Source organism: Lycium barbarum, chromosome 11 (genome assembly GCF_019175385.1).
Source record: "Lycium barbarum isolate Lr01 chromosome 11, ASM1917538v2, whole genome shotgun sequence".
In the NCBI taxonomy this organism is placed as follows: domain Eukaryota; kingdom Viridiplantae; phylum Streptophyta; class Magnoliopsida; order Solanales; family Solanaceae; genus Lycium; species Lycium barbarum.
Genome location: NC_083347.1, coordinates 51953808 through 51970692, shown reverse-complemented (window position 1 = coordinate 51970692; position 16885 = coordinate 51953808). Strand labels below are relative to the sequence as shown.

General features: G+C 39.6%; 1 protein-coding gene across 1 annotated transcript; it reads right to left on the bottom strand.

The window, feature by feature from the left end:
• Nucleotides 1–13607: 13607 nt before the first annotated feature.
• On the bottom strand, nt 13608–14442 carry LOC132619834 (uncharacterized). The gene is made up of 2 exons (XM_060334610.1): nt 13918–14442; nt 13608–13826 (listed from the first exon to the last, which is right to left on the bottom strand). The coding sequence occupies exons 1-2, from the start codon at nt 14440–14442 to the stop codon at nt 13608–13610; spliced, it is 744 nt and encodes a 247-aa protein (XP_060190593.1).
• Nucleotides 14443–16885: the final 2443 nt, after the last annotated feature.

Below are 16885 nucleotides of genomic sequence, written 5' to 3'. Positions count from 1 at the left end.
CACCCATCTAGTGAATTATAAGGGAACCCTAATTCTGCCAGCAATCTCTTCAAGAAACTCCATTCTATAGAGTCATATGCTTTCCTGAGATCCATATTCATTACGTATCTAGGTAATAGGCCTTTTCTAGTATACTATTTCAAGACTTCATGACTGAACAAGATGTTTTCAATAATACTCCTACCCTCAATGAATACAGTTTGGGATGGACTTATTATATGACCAATAACCTTCTTTATTCTGTTTGTCAAGATTTTGGTGATAATATTTTAGATAGTGGTACATTAGGATATTGGCTTGTAGTCTTTAAAATAGGTTGGGGTTGCAGTTTTTGGGATTAGAGTAACTGCAGTGCAACTTATAGCTTTTAGTAGCTTCCCTGTGATGAAAATCTCTTTAACAGCACCAAGTATATCAACTTTTATCACTTCCCAATTCTGAGTGTAGAATGCCACTGGGAACCCATCCACTCCTCGAGATTTATCATTTGGCATTCCCTTGATTGCATCAACAATTTCCTGATCGGTAAGATTCCTAATCAACAAGCATTTCTGCTGATATGAGAGACAAGGGCCACTCTTTATAACCTCCAGATTTTGGCAGGGCAAAGTTTCAGCAGTAGTACCCATTAGACTAGAGAAAAAAGTTATAAATTTAGCCTCTACTAGCTTGGGATCCTGCAGTTTATTCCCAGAAGAGTCATAGATTGATGTTATTGTGTTTTTACTGGTCCTCATCTTCAGCTGAGCATGAAAATACTTAGTATTTGCATCACCACATGAAATCCAGTTTTCTCTGGATTTCTGTCTAAGTACTTGTTCTTTAATAACACTCCACTTCCTTATATCCTCTAGAAGATTCTTCTCTTGTTTAATCAAAGGAGGACATAGTGATTGCGTTGCAAGCTGTGCTTTCACAATCTCTAAACCCTGCCTAGGATGCTTGAGTTTTTGACTATAAGATGCCATGTAAACATTCAGATCCTTCAGCTCCTCTTTTACTGTCTTTAGTTTCCTCCAGAGCTGATATATTCTTGTGCCATCATATCTTATCCCCTAAGCTGTCTCCAGAATCTCACAAAACTCAGGATGGTTGAGGACAGTTTTATATAGTCTAAAAGGTTTTGGATAGGAAGGAGGTAGGGAGCACATGTATTAGTATAAGAGTATGATCCGATGCCCTAGGACTGAGAAAATCAGCTTCAATATAACCATGTGTACCAATCCATTGTAGGTTGCCTAAGGCCCAATCAAACTTGGAGTACACACTACTTCCTAGCTCATGTTTATTACAAAAGGTGAAGTGCCACCCTTTGGATCACAAAGCTATTAGTTGCAGAGTGTCAATGCATGTCTGGAACCCTTGTGGCTCAGCTGGCAGTACTGGAGACCCAATTCTATCCTCAAAAGACAACATATTGTTAAAGTCCCCACATAGAAGCCATGCCCCTTGTATACCAGCTCCCAGCTTAAGCAGTTCTTGCCACAAAGTGTCCCTATGATGACTTTCATTTTTTGCATATACCACAGTTAAGTGAGCAGTGAAATTGCCAGTTGAGTCTTCTACCTTACAGTGAATGAATTGCTCATGTACTACTTCTATCTGCAACTGAATTGAAGACTTCCAAACCAGCCAAATCCTCCCATTGTAAGCTAAAGGATAGTTATAGCAGGCAGTCCAGCCTTGTGCAATTTTATTTAGTATAGCCTTAGCCTTATACTCCTTTACTCTAGTCTCAATTATTCCCATAATATGTATCTTATTTTGCTGCAAAAAGAGTCCCACCTCTTTCTGCTTCTAGGGCTGATTAAGGCCTCTAATGTTCCATGTTGGGACTATCATGGAGGGTTCCTGGCAACCTTGGGATCTCCAGCCTGAGCCTCTGTTACACATCGGACATTTCATGTCGTTGTGTCGTAGATAGACTAGCGCAAGATTAAGGTGAACATGAAGCTCTCGTGATTATAATAAAAGTATTTGGTGGCTTTAAAGCGCATACGATAAGATTTTGAAGTTATATGAATTAGTGAAACTAAGTTAGTCAAAGGAAGTGAAAGGTAAGTTGTGTTTCGGGAAGATTTCATAACAACCAGGCTAGTGTTGATTTAGTAACGCCTTGAGGAGGAGTTATAAGGCTCTTTAGATGGTTAATGAAGCATTATACACGTGCCAATAAGGTTCTATTAGGATTGGAGGTTAAGCGGATCGACGAGGACAAGTTTCGGCAATTAGTGGATTGTTCGGTCCTTTATACGGCTCGTATATCTGTTCGTAGAACCCTCCCAGAGAAGGATGAGATTCTGGAGGAAATATATGGTCCAATTATACATACCGTATAATTTATACGGTCCGTATAATAGGTCGTAGATTTCGGGTCGGGAAGCATTTCCATCCAAAACCCATTACTTCACAATCAAAGGTGAGTTTTATGTTCATTTCATGCTATTAAGAGTATTGAATTGTTGAAAGACTTGGATTATGGAAGAAAGTAGAAAATGGGTTACAAATATGAGAATGGTGGTGTTCTTGTATAGTAGTTTGACATGAATCATGATTCTTGACATGTTATGAGTATAATCTTGTTATAAATGGTATTAAGAATATTGGAGAAGTATTATATGAGGATGAATGTGGTGTTGTATTATGGCTATGATTATGAATGACTTTGAGAGGGAATTTTGAGAATTGAATAATGACTAACTTAACGAAGTTTATTGATTGTGATATTGTGGGTGTGTTGTTGATGTTTGGGAGTTATTATATTATATGGAGGAAGTTGTAGAAACAAAGGAGATGCTGCCCAATTTTTATTAGCTTTACCTTAAGCTTAAGTACGTTCCGGTTATCTAACCTTAGTATGATTTCTCTTGAATGTAGAATCGTGAACATTTGAGGGAAGCGTTTAATTGATAAAGTTCGCGAGACACAAAGGTATGTAAGGCTAGTTCCTTCTTCTCTAAGGCATGATTCCTACAACATGACTTCCCTTATCTCTCCATGACACTCTCATATTCCGGAAACTATGAATCTATGACTATTAAGAGCTTCTCATGAAATAAAGATAAGGGATGCGTTGTAAATATGATGATGATGATGATGAGTCCAGGTCTAGAGACCCTACAGCTCATGATATGATATTCTTATGAAGCTAGTGATCCTTATATGATTCCTTGATGTTATTCATTGTTGCTAGACTCACCTTATAATGCTAGTTCCTTTAAGGTGAGGCATGATTATCAGGACTACTCCATAATGGAATCGGGGGTTCTCGACCTTACCTCACCTCGATAGCGTTATAGTTGTATTTGAGTTCTAATGCATGCTTTTTGATAAGTATATGATGATTAGATTACACCGCGCCTACATGGCCGGGCAGACACCGCTAAGGCGGGCGACATATACACCATGTCCAGATGGCATGGGCAGACACCACTAGTGGGCTGCATGAGATGGTTACCCGAGATGCGGGAGGCCTAGACGCGGGCTAATGATGATCACACCGTACCTATATAGTCGGGCAGCTTATATATGCATACTTGATATGATATTGTTATGATGTAAGTTAGCATGCATTATTCATTCTTAAGTGACATTCAGTTACAGGTTATTTCCTCACTTGATGTTTCCTTATCTCTTCCATATGATATTATTGTTCATGCATTACATACTCAGTACATTGTTCGTACTGACGTCCTTTCTTTTTGGACGCTGTGTTCATGCCCACAGGTAGACAGGGAGGTGGCCCAGATTCCTAAGAGCTACTTAGCAGATTCACGGGAGCACTCCACTATTCCGGAGGTGCCATTTTTGATATATTATTTTTTGTATATATTTGTGCACGACGGGGTCCTGTCCCGTCCTTATGTCTCAGTACTCTAGTAGAGGCTCGTAGATACGGATGCGTGGGTAATAGTTGTCTCATCGATACATCAGTGTATATTCTTGTATATCATTTTTGCAGCCGTGATGGCTTAGGTATATTCATGTATTGCCTTGGAAAGTATATGTGTTTAGGTTGGGTATGATGATTATCATTTTGAGTGGTGCTCGGTAGTCAGCTCCGGGTACCAGTTATGCCCCCCTAGTTGGGTCGTGACAAAAGTGGTATTAGAGCAGTTCCGTCCTATGGTGTGTCTACAAGCCGTGTCCAGCAGAGGCTCGTTTATGGGTGTGAAATGTACCACACTTATAAACAAGAGGATAGAGCAAGAGAGCCAAATCTGCTGGTGTTAGTAATGAGTATAAAGGGGGTCAGCGACAACAATATTCCAGCTATTCGGGCCAGTCCGCGACGAGTGCACCTACTCGGTTTGCGGGCAGGAAATTTGATCGCCCTATTTATTCTGGTCCCGGTCAGAGTTTGAGAGTCTCAGGTCCTCAGTTTGGAGGCGATCCTTGCCAGCAGAGACCACCAGTGCCACGATATAGCCAGTGTGGTAAATTACATTCCGATCAATGTCGCCGGGATTCGGATACTTGTTATGCCTATGGTCACATTGGGCATATGATGTGTGATTGTCCATCGATGGGTGGTAGAGTTGTGGTTCAGCCCACAGGATCAGCAGCTGGTTCTTTCTCGTCTGTGCGCCCGATAGGGCAGACTCCTTAGATTCCAGCAGGCCATGGTAGGGGCAGAGGGGGAGCATCCAGTTCAGGTGGTGCCCAACCCCGTATTTATGTTTTAACCGGACGTCAGGATCTTGAGACCTCCCCGGATGTAGTTACAGGTATACTATCCATATTCTCTCATGACGTTTATGCAATTATTGATCCGGGTTCTACGTTGTCTTATATTACTCCTTATATTGCTGACCGTATTGGGGTGAAAACCGAGCCAATTAAACCTTTCGAGGTATCTACTCCGGTTGGTGATCCAGTAATAGCCAGACAAGTGTATAAAAATTGTGTGATTGTGGTATGTTATTGTTAGACTGAAGTTGATTTGGGTGAGCTAGAAATGTTAGATTTTGATGTGATTATGGGCATGGATTGGTTGGCCTCTTGTTATGCTAATCTCGATTGCAGAATGAAAGTAGTTCGGTTCCAATTCCCGAGAGAACCCGTGCTTGAATGGAAAGGAAATACAGCGTCTCTAAGAGGTAGGTTTATTTCCTATATCAAGGGGAGGAATATGATCGCCAAAGGCTATATTTATCATCTAGTCCGAGATTATGACACCGAAGCAAAGCCGCCGACTTTTCAATCCGTCCTGGTAGTAAATGAATTTTTGGACGTATTTCCAGGTGAACTTTCAGGCCTTCCTCCAAAAAGAGAAATTGATTTTGCTATTGATGTGTTGCCTGACACCAAGCCTATATCTATTCCTCCTTACCGAATGGCTCCTGCAGAGTTGAAAGAGCTGAAGGCGCAATTGAAAGATTTGCTTGAGAAAGGATTTATCAGGCTCAGTTCATCACCGTGGGGAGCACCTGTCCTATTTGTGAGAAAGAAAGATGGTTCCCTATGGATGTGAATTGATTATAGGCAGCTGAACAAGTTGACGATAAAGAATAAATATCCGCTTCCAAGAATCGATGATCTGTTTGACCGATTACAGGGTGCCAAATGGTTTTCCAGAATTGATCTAAGATCGGGGTATCACCAAGTGAGAGTTAGAGAAGAGGATATTCCCAAAATAGCTTTCAGGACAAGATATAGCCACTATGAATTTCGGGTAATGTCATTTGGGTTAACTAACGCCCCGGCAGTGTTTATGAATCTGATGAATAATGTATTCAGGCCTTTCTTAGAGCTATTTGTGATCGCCTTCATTGATGATATTCTAGTATACTCTCGGACAGAAGCAGAGCATGCAGACCATTTGCGTATTGTCCTTAGGATTCTTCGGACTCGTGAGTTGTATGCTAATTTTTCGAAATGTGAGTTCTGGCTGAATTCTATAACTTTTCTAGGCCATATCATTTTAGCTGACGGCATTCGAGTTGATACTCATATAATTGAGGCTGTGAAGACTTGGCCAAGGCCCACAACACCGACAGAGGTCCGTAGCTTCTTGGGATTAGCAGACTATTATAGGAGATTTGTGAAGGATTCTCTTCTATTTCAGCACCATTAATGAAGATAACTCAGAAATCGGCAAAATTCCAGTGGACCGATGCTTGTGAGCGCAGTTTTCAGGAATTGAAGGATAGATTAACTTCAGCCCCAGTCCTGACACTCCCAGAAGGACCAGATGGTTATGTTGTGTATTGTGATGCCTCTGGTGTTAGGTTAGGTTACGTGTTGATGCAGCGTGATAAATTTATTGCCTATGCTTCCCGGCAATTGCGGAAACATGAAAAGAACTACCCGACCCATGATTTTGAATTGGCTACGGTTATTCATGCACTAAAGATGTGGAGACACTATTTGTATGGCGTTCATGTTGATATTTATACAGACCACAAGAGTCTCCAATATATTTTCAAACATAAAGAGTTGAATCTACGATCGAGGTGGTGGTTGCAAATTATTAAAAGATTTTGATGTGAGTATTTTATACCACCCCGGAAAGGCGAATTTAGTAGCTGATGTACTTAGCCGCAGATCAATGGGTAGTCTATGTGAGGTCCCTCCGGAGAAGAAAGAGTTAATCCGTGAGCTTCACCAGCTAGCCAACCTTGGAGTTCGTCTAATTGATTTGGGCAATGCAAGAGTGGGTATTCACAACCCAGCTATTTCGTCCTTAGATATGGAAGTGAGAGAGCGCCAATATAAAGACCCCTAGTTGAATCACTATAGAGATACATTTCCTGAGAAATAGAAGTCGCCATTTGGAGTTCTACAGATAGAGTTCTTAAGTTCCGAGACAGGCTATGTGTTGCAGATGTTGCGGGACTACGACGTCGGATTCTAAAAGAAGCTCATTACTCTCGGTATTCCATTCAGCCAGGAGCGACAAAGATGTATCACAATCTTAAGTTAATGTATTGGTGGGATGGAATGAAGAAAGACATATCCGAATTTGTAGCTCAATGTCCAAATTGTCAACAAGTGAAAATCAAGCATCAAAAGCCAGGAGGATTGCTACAAGCCATAGAAATTTCAGCCTGAAAATAGGAAGTGATCAACATGGATTTCATCGTAGGGTTGCCTCGTTCCCGACGCAAGTATGACTCCATATGGGTAATTGTTGACAGACTCACAAAATCAGCTCATTTTCTTCCAGAAGAACAACATATTCGGCAGAAGATTATGCATGGTTGTATCTTAAGGAGATAGTAAGACTTCCTGGTGTCCCGATATCTATTATCACAGATAGAGGAGCACAATTTATAGCTAAATTCTGGAGATCCTTTGAAGAAGGGTTGGGGACTCAAGTGAGGCTCAGCACAGCATTCCATCCACAAACTGATGGATAAGTTGAACGCACTATTTAGACCTTGGAAGACATGTTACGGGCATGTGTGCTAGACTTTGGGGGTAGCTGGGATGATCACTTGCCTCTTATTGAGTTCGCATACAATAACAGCTACAATTCTAGTATTCCGCTTGCCCCGTATGAAGCTCTATATAGAAGAAAGTGTAGATCCTCAATTGGGTGGTTTGAAGTAGCAGAGGTATAGCTAATAGGTCCGGAGTTGATTCAATAAGCGGTGGAAAAAATCAAGGTTATCCGAGATCGATTGTTAACAACCCAAAGTCGCCAGAAATCGTATGTGAACAACCGTCAGCAAGACTTAGAGTTCCAAGTTGATGATCGGGTATTCTTGAAGGTATCACCGATGAAGGGCATGATGAGATTTGGCAAGAAGGGAAAATTAAGTCCTTGATACATTGGACCTTATAAGATTGTCCGCAAGGTAGGCCAAGTAGCTTATGAGCTGGACTTACCTCCAGAACTTGAATCTGTCCATCCAGTTTTCCACGTATCAATGCTCCGTAAGTGTGTCGGAGATCCTACTAGAATCATACCGGTAGATGATGTTCAAGTTACGAAAATTTTGGCTTATGAAGAGATACCCATTTCCATATTAGATAGGCAAGTGCGGAAGCTCAGGAACAAGGAGGTAGCTTCAGTCAAGGTCTAATGGAGAAACAATAACAGAGAGGAAACGACTTGGGAAGCAGAAGAAGACATGAAGTCCAGATATCCGCATTTATTTCCACCCCCAGAAGAGGTTGAAGACAAGACACCATTGGTATAAGGTATGACATGCTATCTTTTAATGCTTTTGGTCGTGTGTGGCCATATTTTCTTTGCCATTGTGTTGTAGCCCTGTGAGGCGATGCTTTTGTGGGTTGTTGTGACAGGATGGTAGTGACATATTATAGGGAAAACTCTAGCGAAATTTCTGTAAAATTCCCAAGAGCTTCACATTCGAGGACGAATGTTGTTAAGGGGGGGAGAGTGTTACACCTCGGACATTTCATGTCGTTGTGTCGTAGATAGACTAGCATGAGATTAAGGTGAACATGAAGCTCTTATGATTATAAGAAAAGTATTTGGTGGCTTTAAAGCACATACGATAAGATTTCAATGTTATATGAATTAGTGAAACTAGGTTCGTCAAAGGAAGTGAAAGGTAAGTTGTGTTTCGGGAAGATTTCGTAACAACCGGGCGAGTGTTGATTTAGTAACACCTTAAGGAGAAGTTATAAGGCTCTTTATATGGTTAATGAAGCATTATACACGTGCCAATAAGGTTCCATAAGGATTGGAGGTTAAGCGGATCGACGAGGACAAGTTTCGGGAATTAGTGGATTGTTCGGTTCTTTATACGGACCGTAAAATTTATATGGCCTGTATATCTATCGGTAGAACCCTCCTAGAGGAGGATGAGATTCTGGAGGAAATATACGGTCAAATTATACGGACCTTATAATTTATACGGTCCGTATAATAGGCCGTAGAGTTCGGATCGGGCTAGATTTTCTTTTTCCATACATGCATGACCCTTCTTCTTATTTCTCATTTCCCACTTCTTCCATGCTCTCAAAAGTCCTAGAACCTTCTTCCAAGTATACCAAGACAAATATAAGGTCAAATCAAAGATCAAATACTAAAATTAGTAGAATCAAGTGCAAAAATGCCAACCAGGGTTGATGGAAGCTAGAAATCTCTTTGGAAGTGAAGCTAGGGTTTACTCCAAGTGAAGCATTTCCATCCAAAACCCATTACTTCACAATCAAAGGTGAGTTTTATGTTCATTTCATGCTATTAAGAGTATTGAATTGTTGAAAGACTTGGATTATGGAAGAAAGTAGAAAATGGGTTACAAATATGAGAATGGTGGTGTTCTTGTATAGTAGTTTGACATGAATCATGATTCTTGACATGTTATGAGTATAATCTTGTTATAAATGGTATTAAGAATATTGGAGAAGTATTATATGAGGATGAATGTGGTGTTGTATTATGGCTATGATTATGAATGACTTTGAGAGGGAATTTTGAGAATTGAATAATGACTAACTTAACGAAGTTTATTGATTGTGATATTGTGGGTGTGTTGTTGATGTTTGGGAGTTATTATATTATATGGAGGAAGTTGTAGAAACAAAGGAGATGCTGCCCAATTTTTATTAGCTTTACCTTAAGCTTAAGTACGTTCCGTTTATCAAACCTTAGTACGAATTCTCTTGAATGTAGAATCTTGAACATTGAAGGGAAGCATTTAATGGATAAAGTTAGCGAGACGCAAAGGTTTATTAGGATAGTCCTTCTTCTCTAAGGCATGATTCCTACAACATGACTTCCTTTATCTCTCCATGACACTCTCATATTCCGGAAACTATGAATCTATGACTATTAAGAGCTTCTCATGAAATAAAGATAAGCGATGCGTTGTAAATATGATGATGATGAGTCTAAGTGTAGAGACTATAAAGCTCATGATATGATATTCTTATGAATCTAATGATCCTTATATGATTCCTTGATGTTATTCATTGTTGCTAGACTCACCTTATAATGCTAGTTCCTTCAAGGTGAGGCATTATGATCAGGACTACTCCATAATGGAATCGGGGGTTCTCGACCTTACGTCACCCCAATAGAGTTATAGTTGTATTTGAGTTCTAATGCATGCTTTATGATAAGTATATAATGATTAGATTACACCGCGCCTACATGGCCGGGCAGACATCGCTAAGGCGGGCGGCATATACACCATGTCTAGATGGAATGGGCAGACACCACTAGTGGGAGGCATGAGATGGTTACCCCAGACACGGGAAGCCTGGACACAGGATAATGATGATCACACCGTACCTATATGGTTGGGCATCTTATATATGCATACTTGATATGATATTGTTATGATGTAAGTTACCATGCATTATTCTGTCTTAAGTGACATTCAGTTATAGGTTGTTTCCACACTTGATGATTCCTTATCTCTTCCATATGTTATTATTATTCATTCCTTACATACTCAGTACATTGTTAGTATTGACGTCCTTTCTTTTTGGACGTTGTGTTCATGCCCACAGGTTGACAGGGAGGTGGCCCAGATTTCTCGGAGCTACTCAGTAGATTAATGGGAGCACTCCACTATTTCGGAGGGGCCATTTTTGATATATTATTTTATGTATATATTTGGGCACGACGGGGTCCTGTCCCGTCCTTATGTCTCAGTACTCTGGTAGAGGCTCGTAGCTGCGGATGCGTGGGTAATTGTTTTCTCATGGATACATCAATGTATATTCTTGTATATCATTTTTGCAGCCGTGAGGGCTTAGGTATATTCATGTATTGCCTTGGAAAGTATATGTGTTCAGGTTGGGTATGATGATTAGCATTATGAGTGGTGCTCGGTAGTCAGCTCCGGGTACCTATCATGGCCCCCTAGTTGGGTCGTGACAGCCTCATCATCAATTTGGAGAGCATCAAAGGTATTGTTAATCCTCACTTTAGTAGCGACACTAGCAACCTGTGTAGGTAGGTGCTCTTTACTCTGCTCATTCCTACTTGGAGTATTTGCTTTTGGGGTACTTATGTTTGTTGTTACTATCTCATCTATATCATTTTTCCCCTTTGTGTTTGCTATATCCTCACCCTCCTCTCCTGTAGTAGGTGCATGAATTTCCCCATCCCTTGCTCTCCAGTCCTGCCTATTGTGATCTACTCTTTGCCTATTCCTTCTTCTTCTTCTCCTTTTCCTCATACCTTGGAATTCTTGTTCCCCTTGTACAGTTTTCTCTTGCATTCCAACATTCAACAGCAATATGCCCAAATTTCATACACTCTGTACAAAACTTTGGGGCGCAATCATATTCAATTTGTTGTTGAAATAATCCTGCATGTGTAAGGAGCTCGGTGATGTAGGAAGGAGATGAGAAACATCAATCAACTAAAACTCTCTGAATTTATTAGTGTAGATGGGCCTTCCAATTGCACTAGATACTTTGCTCAAGGCTTCAGTTGACCAATAACCTACCTCCAACCTAGGGAAATTTACCCATAATGGAATTGTTGTTAAACAATCTGGATCAAACGCAAAGTTAATCTACCAAATTTGCCGGACAAACGGTTTATTATGAAAGGTGTAAGGGCCAGCTTCTATGACCATCTCATGCTCCTCCACAGTGTCAAATCGAAAAATAAAGTATTCTTCATCATGATGGAGTACTTTTGGTTTACGTACAAAGTTCCAATGAGAATCTACATACCCTTTCATTGTTTTTACAAATGGTGTATCACCTATAACATACCCAATTAAATCTGATTTCCTGTACTCCGTTTGTTCTTTTAGGTCATCCTCGACTATGCTCATAAAAAATTTGCCATTCTTTGTGCTAGGAGGGATGTAGGATAGTGGTTTACCTCTTTGATCCAAACAATTCTCCTTAAACTCATTCTTCACCATCGGAGTCGGGTGTGTAGAAGTACCCGCGTCAGAGAATTGCAATCGACGATTCGCCGACTATGAATTTGATGTTTCTGCTCCATATGGATCCTACTGAATCGAAGTTTGAGAGTCTGATTCATCGTGTTGATCTTCCTCACCCTCCTCAATGACTTTATCTTTTCATAACTAAGAAAAATTCCTTTTCCAGTTATGGGTTCTGTTTTCAAAGGTTCTATTTTCAGTCTAGGTAGAGAAATGGGTTTCAAAGCTGTGTGTAAATGATAGGCTTTCAAAAGTGAGTTCTTTCCTTTTGAACTGCAAACCAAAAATAAAAAATGATTTCTAAAGCATAAGCAATGTGTGGCATAATTATATCAAAACATACATGTTCTTTTCTGGAAATAATTCAGGCAAAACAATAGAGTTTTTGGGCTAAGGCCTAACCCAAAAAAAAATAATCATATTTTAGGCCCCACTTAACCAATTTTTTCAGAAAAAAAGATAAGTACAATTATATTTTAGGCTTAGCCCAGTAACTGAAGAAAAAATGAGAGATTTTGGGCCAAGGCCCTGCAGACCTTAATCATTTTTGTAGAAAAAAGAGCATAAACTTGGTCCTTTTTTTTTATTGCATGAAAACCACCAAACCAAGTTTGGCAGTGTTTTATTAAAAGTAGTAAGTTTTCTGTACAATAGAGGAAAAAGAAAAGAAAAGAAAACAAATGAAAAAGATCCTAAGAAAAAAGGAATGAAATGTAAACTACATCCAAAGACTATATAGAAGCTAGTCTACTGCAAATCCTCTGGCCTTGACTTGATACCATCTCAAACACCTAGAAGATCTCACCAGGTGGTATGGTTCAAAGTCAAATAAATACATATTCAGGCTTCCAGGATGGAGTAGAATTCCTCCACGTTCCTCCAGATGTAGCTGCTATCTCCTTGTCTTGATGTTGAAATTTGTTTGTCATTGTCTCAAGTTTCCTGAATGAACCAATCTTTAGAAGTCTTACAAGAGAATGAGCTTCAAGCTAATACCACTCTTGTACTCCTACCAAAGATAGTTTCATACAGGTACAAGTTGCTATTCATGGCATGTTGAAATGTAGCCTTGTTGCTACTACTACTCTCCAGATTGCTATTAATCTCCGGGAATATGATGGTCCTTAGCTGTCCTGATCCTCATGTATAGTATCTGTGACTTTTCTGTATTTAGAATTTTCCTTGCTTTCATAGGAAGTGAAGTAAAGCTATGAAAATGATGGTCACCTGCAAAATCAAAAGCATAGTTAGTTAAAAAATCAGCTAGGCCATTTCCTTCTCTCAGAACATGCTCCACCCTCACTTCTTTATCCCTCCTCAACCTTGAAATATCATTTATGATCATTGATATACTCCATGGAGTCTCCCACTGACAATTTAAGATCATCTTCATAGTAATTGAGTCTGTTTCCATCACCACAAGCAACAGACTGTGTGTAACACAGTACTTAAGACCCTCATGTAGTGCCCTTGCTTCAGCATTCAAATTTGAACCATCTAATATCCTTCTTGCTGCTGCAAACTGGAGATCACCTACTACATTTGTAATACAAAAGGCCACAGATCTTGGTCCAGGATTTCCCCTAGAGGCTCCAACAGAATTACATTTAAACCATCCTAGCATAGGAAAATCCCATTTCACTATCTTGCTTACAATTCTTGGCCTGTATGCTTCAAAGAATTGTAGGATTTGAGGTATGCATCTTGGTAAGTTGTTCTTCCCTAGAAACCTCATTCTACACATTTGATATATGATCATATTTATCTCATAAATCACTTTGTTGATGGACATCCTCCCTCCATGTAGGACTGTATTCCTCCACTTCCATATCTGCCACATAGTGACCATTGGAATAGCTTTAAAGATGGTTCTGAACTTTGAGAGGCAATCTGCATTCCACCAGACCTGAAGAATCTGCCTGACTTGTTGAAACTATGTTGTGATGCCAATAACAGTTTTAACATAAGTCCACACTTATGTAGCAACAGTTCCTGTAACAAACAAATGATCCACAGTTTCATATTGCCTATGATCACAGCAGTAACATGTTGCCTCAGTATCTACCCCAATCCTTCTTACTACCTCTCCAACTGGTATTTTGTACTTCCACAACCTCCAGAAAAAGAAGGATATCTTAAAAGGTACCCCCGATATCCACATGTTCTTAAACACATCTGACTTGACCGCTTTGCTCCTCAGTAATTCCCATGCAGTGCCTACAGTAAATTTGCCTGATGCTGTCATCATCCATCTTGGCCTATCCCACTCTTCTTTTGGTTCATGAAAGTGCAATTCTTCTAATATATAGTCCACAATATCCATGGGGAATAACTGCTGCAGTCTTCCTATGTTCCAACCATCCTGCAACATAAGTTCTTTTACATCTTGAACACCCTCATCTATCACAAAATCATCAGGAGTAATGTGATATAGAGCCCCTAGCTTTGTCCAGTTGTCAAACCATACATTTGCAGTTCCACTCCTTGGTTCCCACCATATTTCTTGCTCTATATTATCTCTAGCCTCTATTATTGCCTTCCATACTTGAGAACCTCCCTTCCACTGCACATTCTGAGGACTGTGCCTCTTACAATATTTGATCCACATGTAGTTTTCCTATAGAGTATTTGTTTTCCTGAATTTCCACCACAGTTTTGCACATAAGGCTTTAGATACATCAAACAAAGATCTAAAGCCTACTCCTCCTTCCTCTTTTGGCTTACACAAGTTAGCCATGATGACCAGTGTCTTCTTCCGCCTTCCTCACTATTATTCCAGAAAAATCTTGAGAACATTTTGTGCATATCAATGATAACACATTTTGGAGGTTTGATGGCTGACAACAAATGTATTGGCATACTCATTAGTACATTATTGATCAGAACAACCTTTCCTCCAAATGATAGCAATCTTCTTTTCCAAGTCTGCAGCCTATTCTTGACTTTCTTGATCAGATCATTGTAATCAGCCTTCCTCTTCCTTGAGTGTGTGACAGGACAACCCAAATATGTAAAAGGAAAAGTGCCTCTTTTAAAACTAGTAATATTCTCCACCTGTTGTATCAACACATTAGACACCTTACTGTGTACATAAAATGAGCTCTTGCCTTTATTTATAAGTTGGCCTGATACCTGCTCATATTCATGTAATACCTCCATAATTAGCTCCAGAGATCTAGCATCTGCAGATGAAAAAATTATTGTGTCATCTGCATATGCCAGATGATTCAGACTTGCACTCCATTTGGGCATTCCATAACTTTTAAAATCATTGTTCTCAAATAAAGAGTTCAATGCTCTAGATAAAACTTCAGCAGATAATATGAACAAAGTAGGAGAGAGTGGATCTCCTTGTTTTACACCCCTGGTGGAATGGACGAAACCATAAGCTTGACCATTAAGGAGTATGGAATACCAGTTATTTGCTATCAATCTCCAAACCATATCTATGAAAATTTCTGCAAATCCCATCTTCTTTAAAACTCTGATCAAGTAACTCCATGATACTCTATCATATGCTTTGGCCATGTCAAGCTTAAGTACAACATTAGCTGGTTTTCCTCTTAATCTAATGGCAGTCACAACTTCTTGAGTTAGAAGGACATTTTAAATGATACATCTGCCCTTAACAAAGCTAGACTGGTTGGGAGATATCAGAGAAGGTAGAATACCTTCCAGTTTATCCTTAACCACTCTAGAAATAACCTTGTTGATGAAGTTGCTGAGACTGATTGGTCTCATATCAGCAAAGGTCTCAATGTTATTCTTCTTTGGTAATAATACAAGGTTGGTATGTGTGACTGACTTTGGAAGAGTTTGCCCATCAAAGAAAGCTTTCACAAGATTGTATACATCAGCACCAACAATATCCCAACACACCTGATAAAATATTCCAATCATACCATCTGGACCACCAGCACTATCTGCAGATAATTCAAACACAGGCTTCTTCACCTCCTCCAAAGTTGGCATGCTTACCAGGTGATTGTTAGTATCCTGATCCACCATACTAGGAACATGTTGTAGCAACTCAAAGTCTAATGGATCAACCTCTTGAGAGAACTGCTGTTGGTAAAATCTACAAGCTTCTTCTGCCAAAAGTGACTCCCCTTCAATCCATATTCCTTGCTGATTTTGAATTCTTTTGATCTGTAATCTCTTTCTCCTACCATTCATAATACTATGAAAGTACCTTGTATTCCTGTCTCCTTCAGCAAAACTAGTCATATGTGACTTTTGTCTCCAAAATACTTCCTCATAGTGAACATACTTCTTCATTTCTGCTTGTGCTTGTTGTAGTACCATCCTGTTCATAGAAGTACGATCCTCTTCAAAACATTGTTCTTTAATTCCCACCACCTCTTCCCTTACTGTTAGTTGCTTGAAAATATCCCAAAAGTTGCCTTACTCCATGCAGATAATGCAGATTTCGCATTCTTCAATTTCAGCTTAAATCTGATAAAGTCATCTCCTTCAAAATCTCTGAGCCATGCCTGATTAACCACCTCTAATAAAGATTCATGTTCTGTCCAGAATTTTAGAAATCTGAAAGGCTTCCTTATGTGATGTGAAAATTCACAAGTAACTAAGGGGCATCTTCTGAGCCAGTTCTGGATAAATGTTGCACCTCCATATGTGCAAACCAATCTTGTAATTTAGAGTTTGCAGTCATTCTATCCAATCTCTTGAAAATACAGTCACTACCTGCCCTCCCATTCCACCAAGTAAACAGACTCCCCTTATAATTTATATCAAACAGCTCACATGAATTAATACAAAATGCAAAATCCTCATATTCATCTGGAAATACAGGCAAACCACTAATCTTCTCATCTTCATTCATAATGACATTAAAATCACCCCTACCAACCAAGGAAATTCCATTTGATCGGCCAAACTATACAGACTATCCCATAAACTGATTCTTTCCAGATGATCACACTTTGCATAGACCATTGTTACCATAAGTGACTTATTCCACTCTTGGAAAAACAACTTTATAGTTATTTGTTGTTCTAGGTCCTACAAAATCTCCACATCCACATTATCAT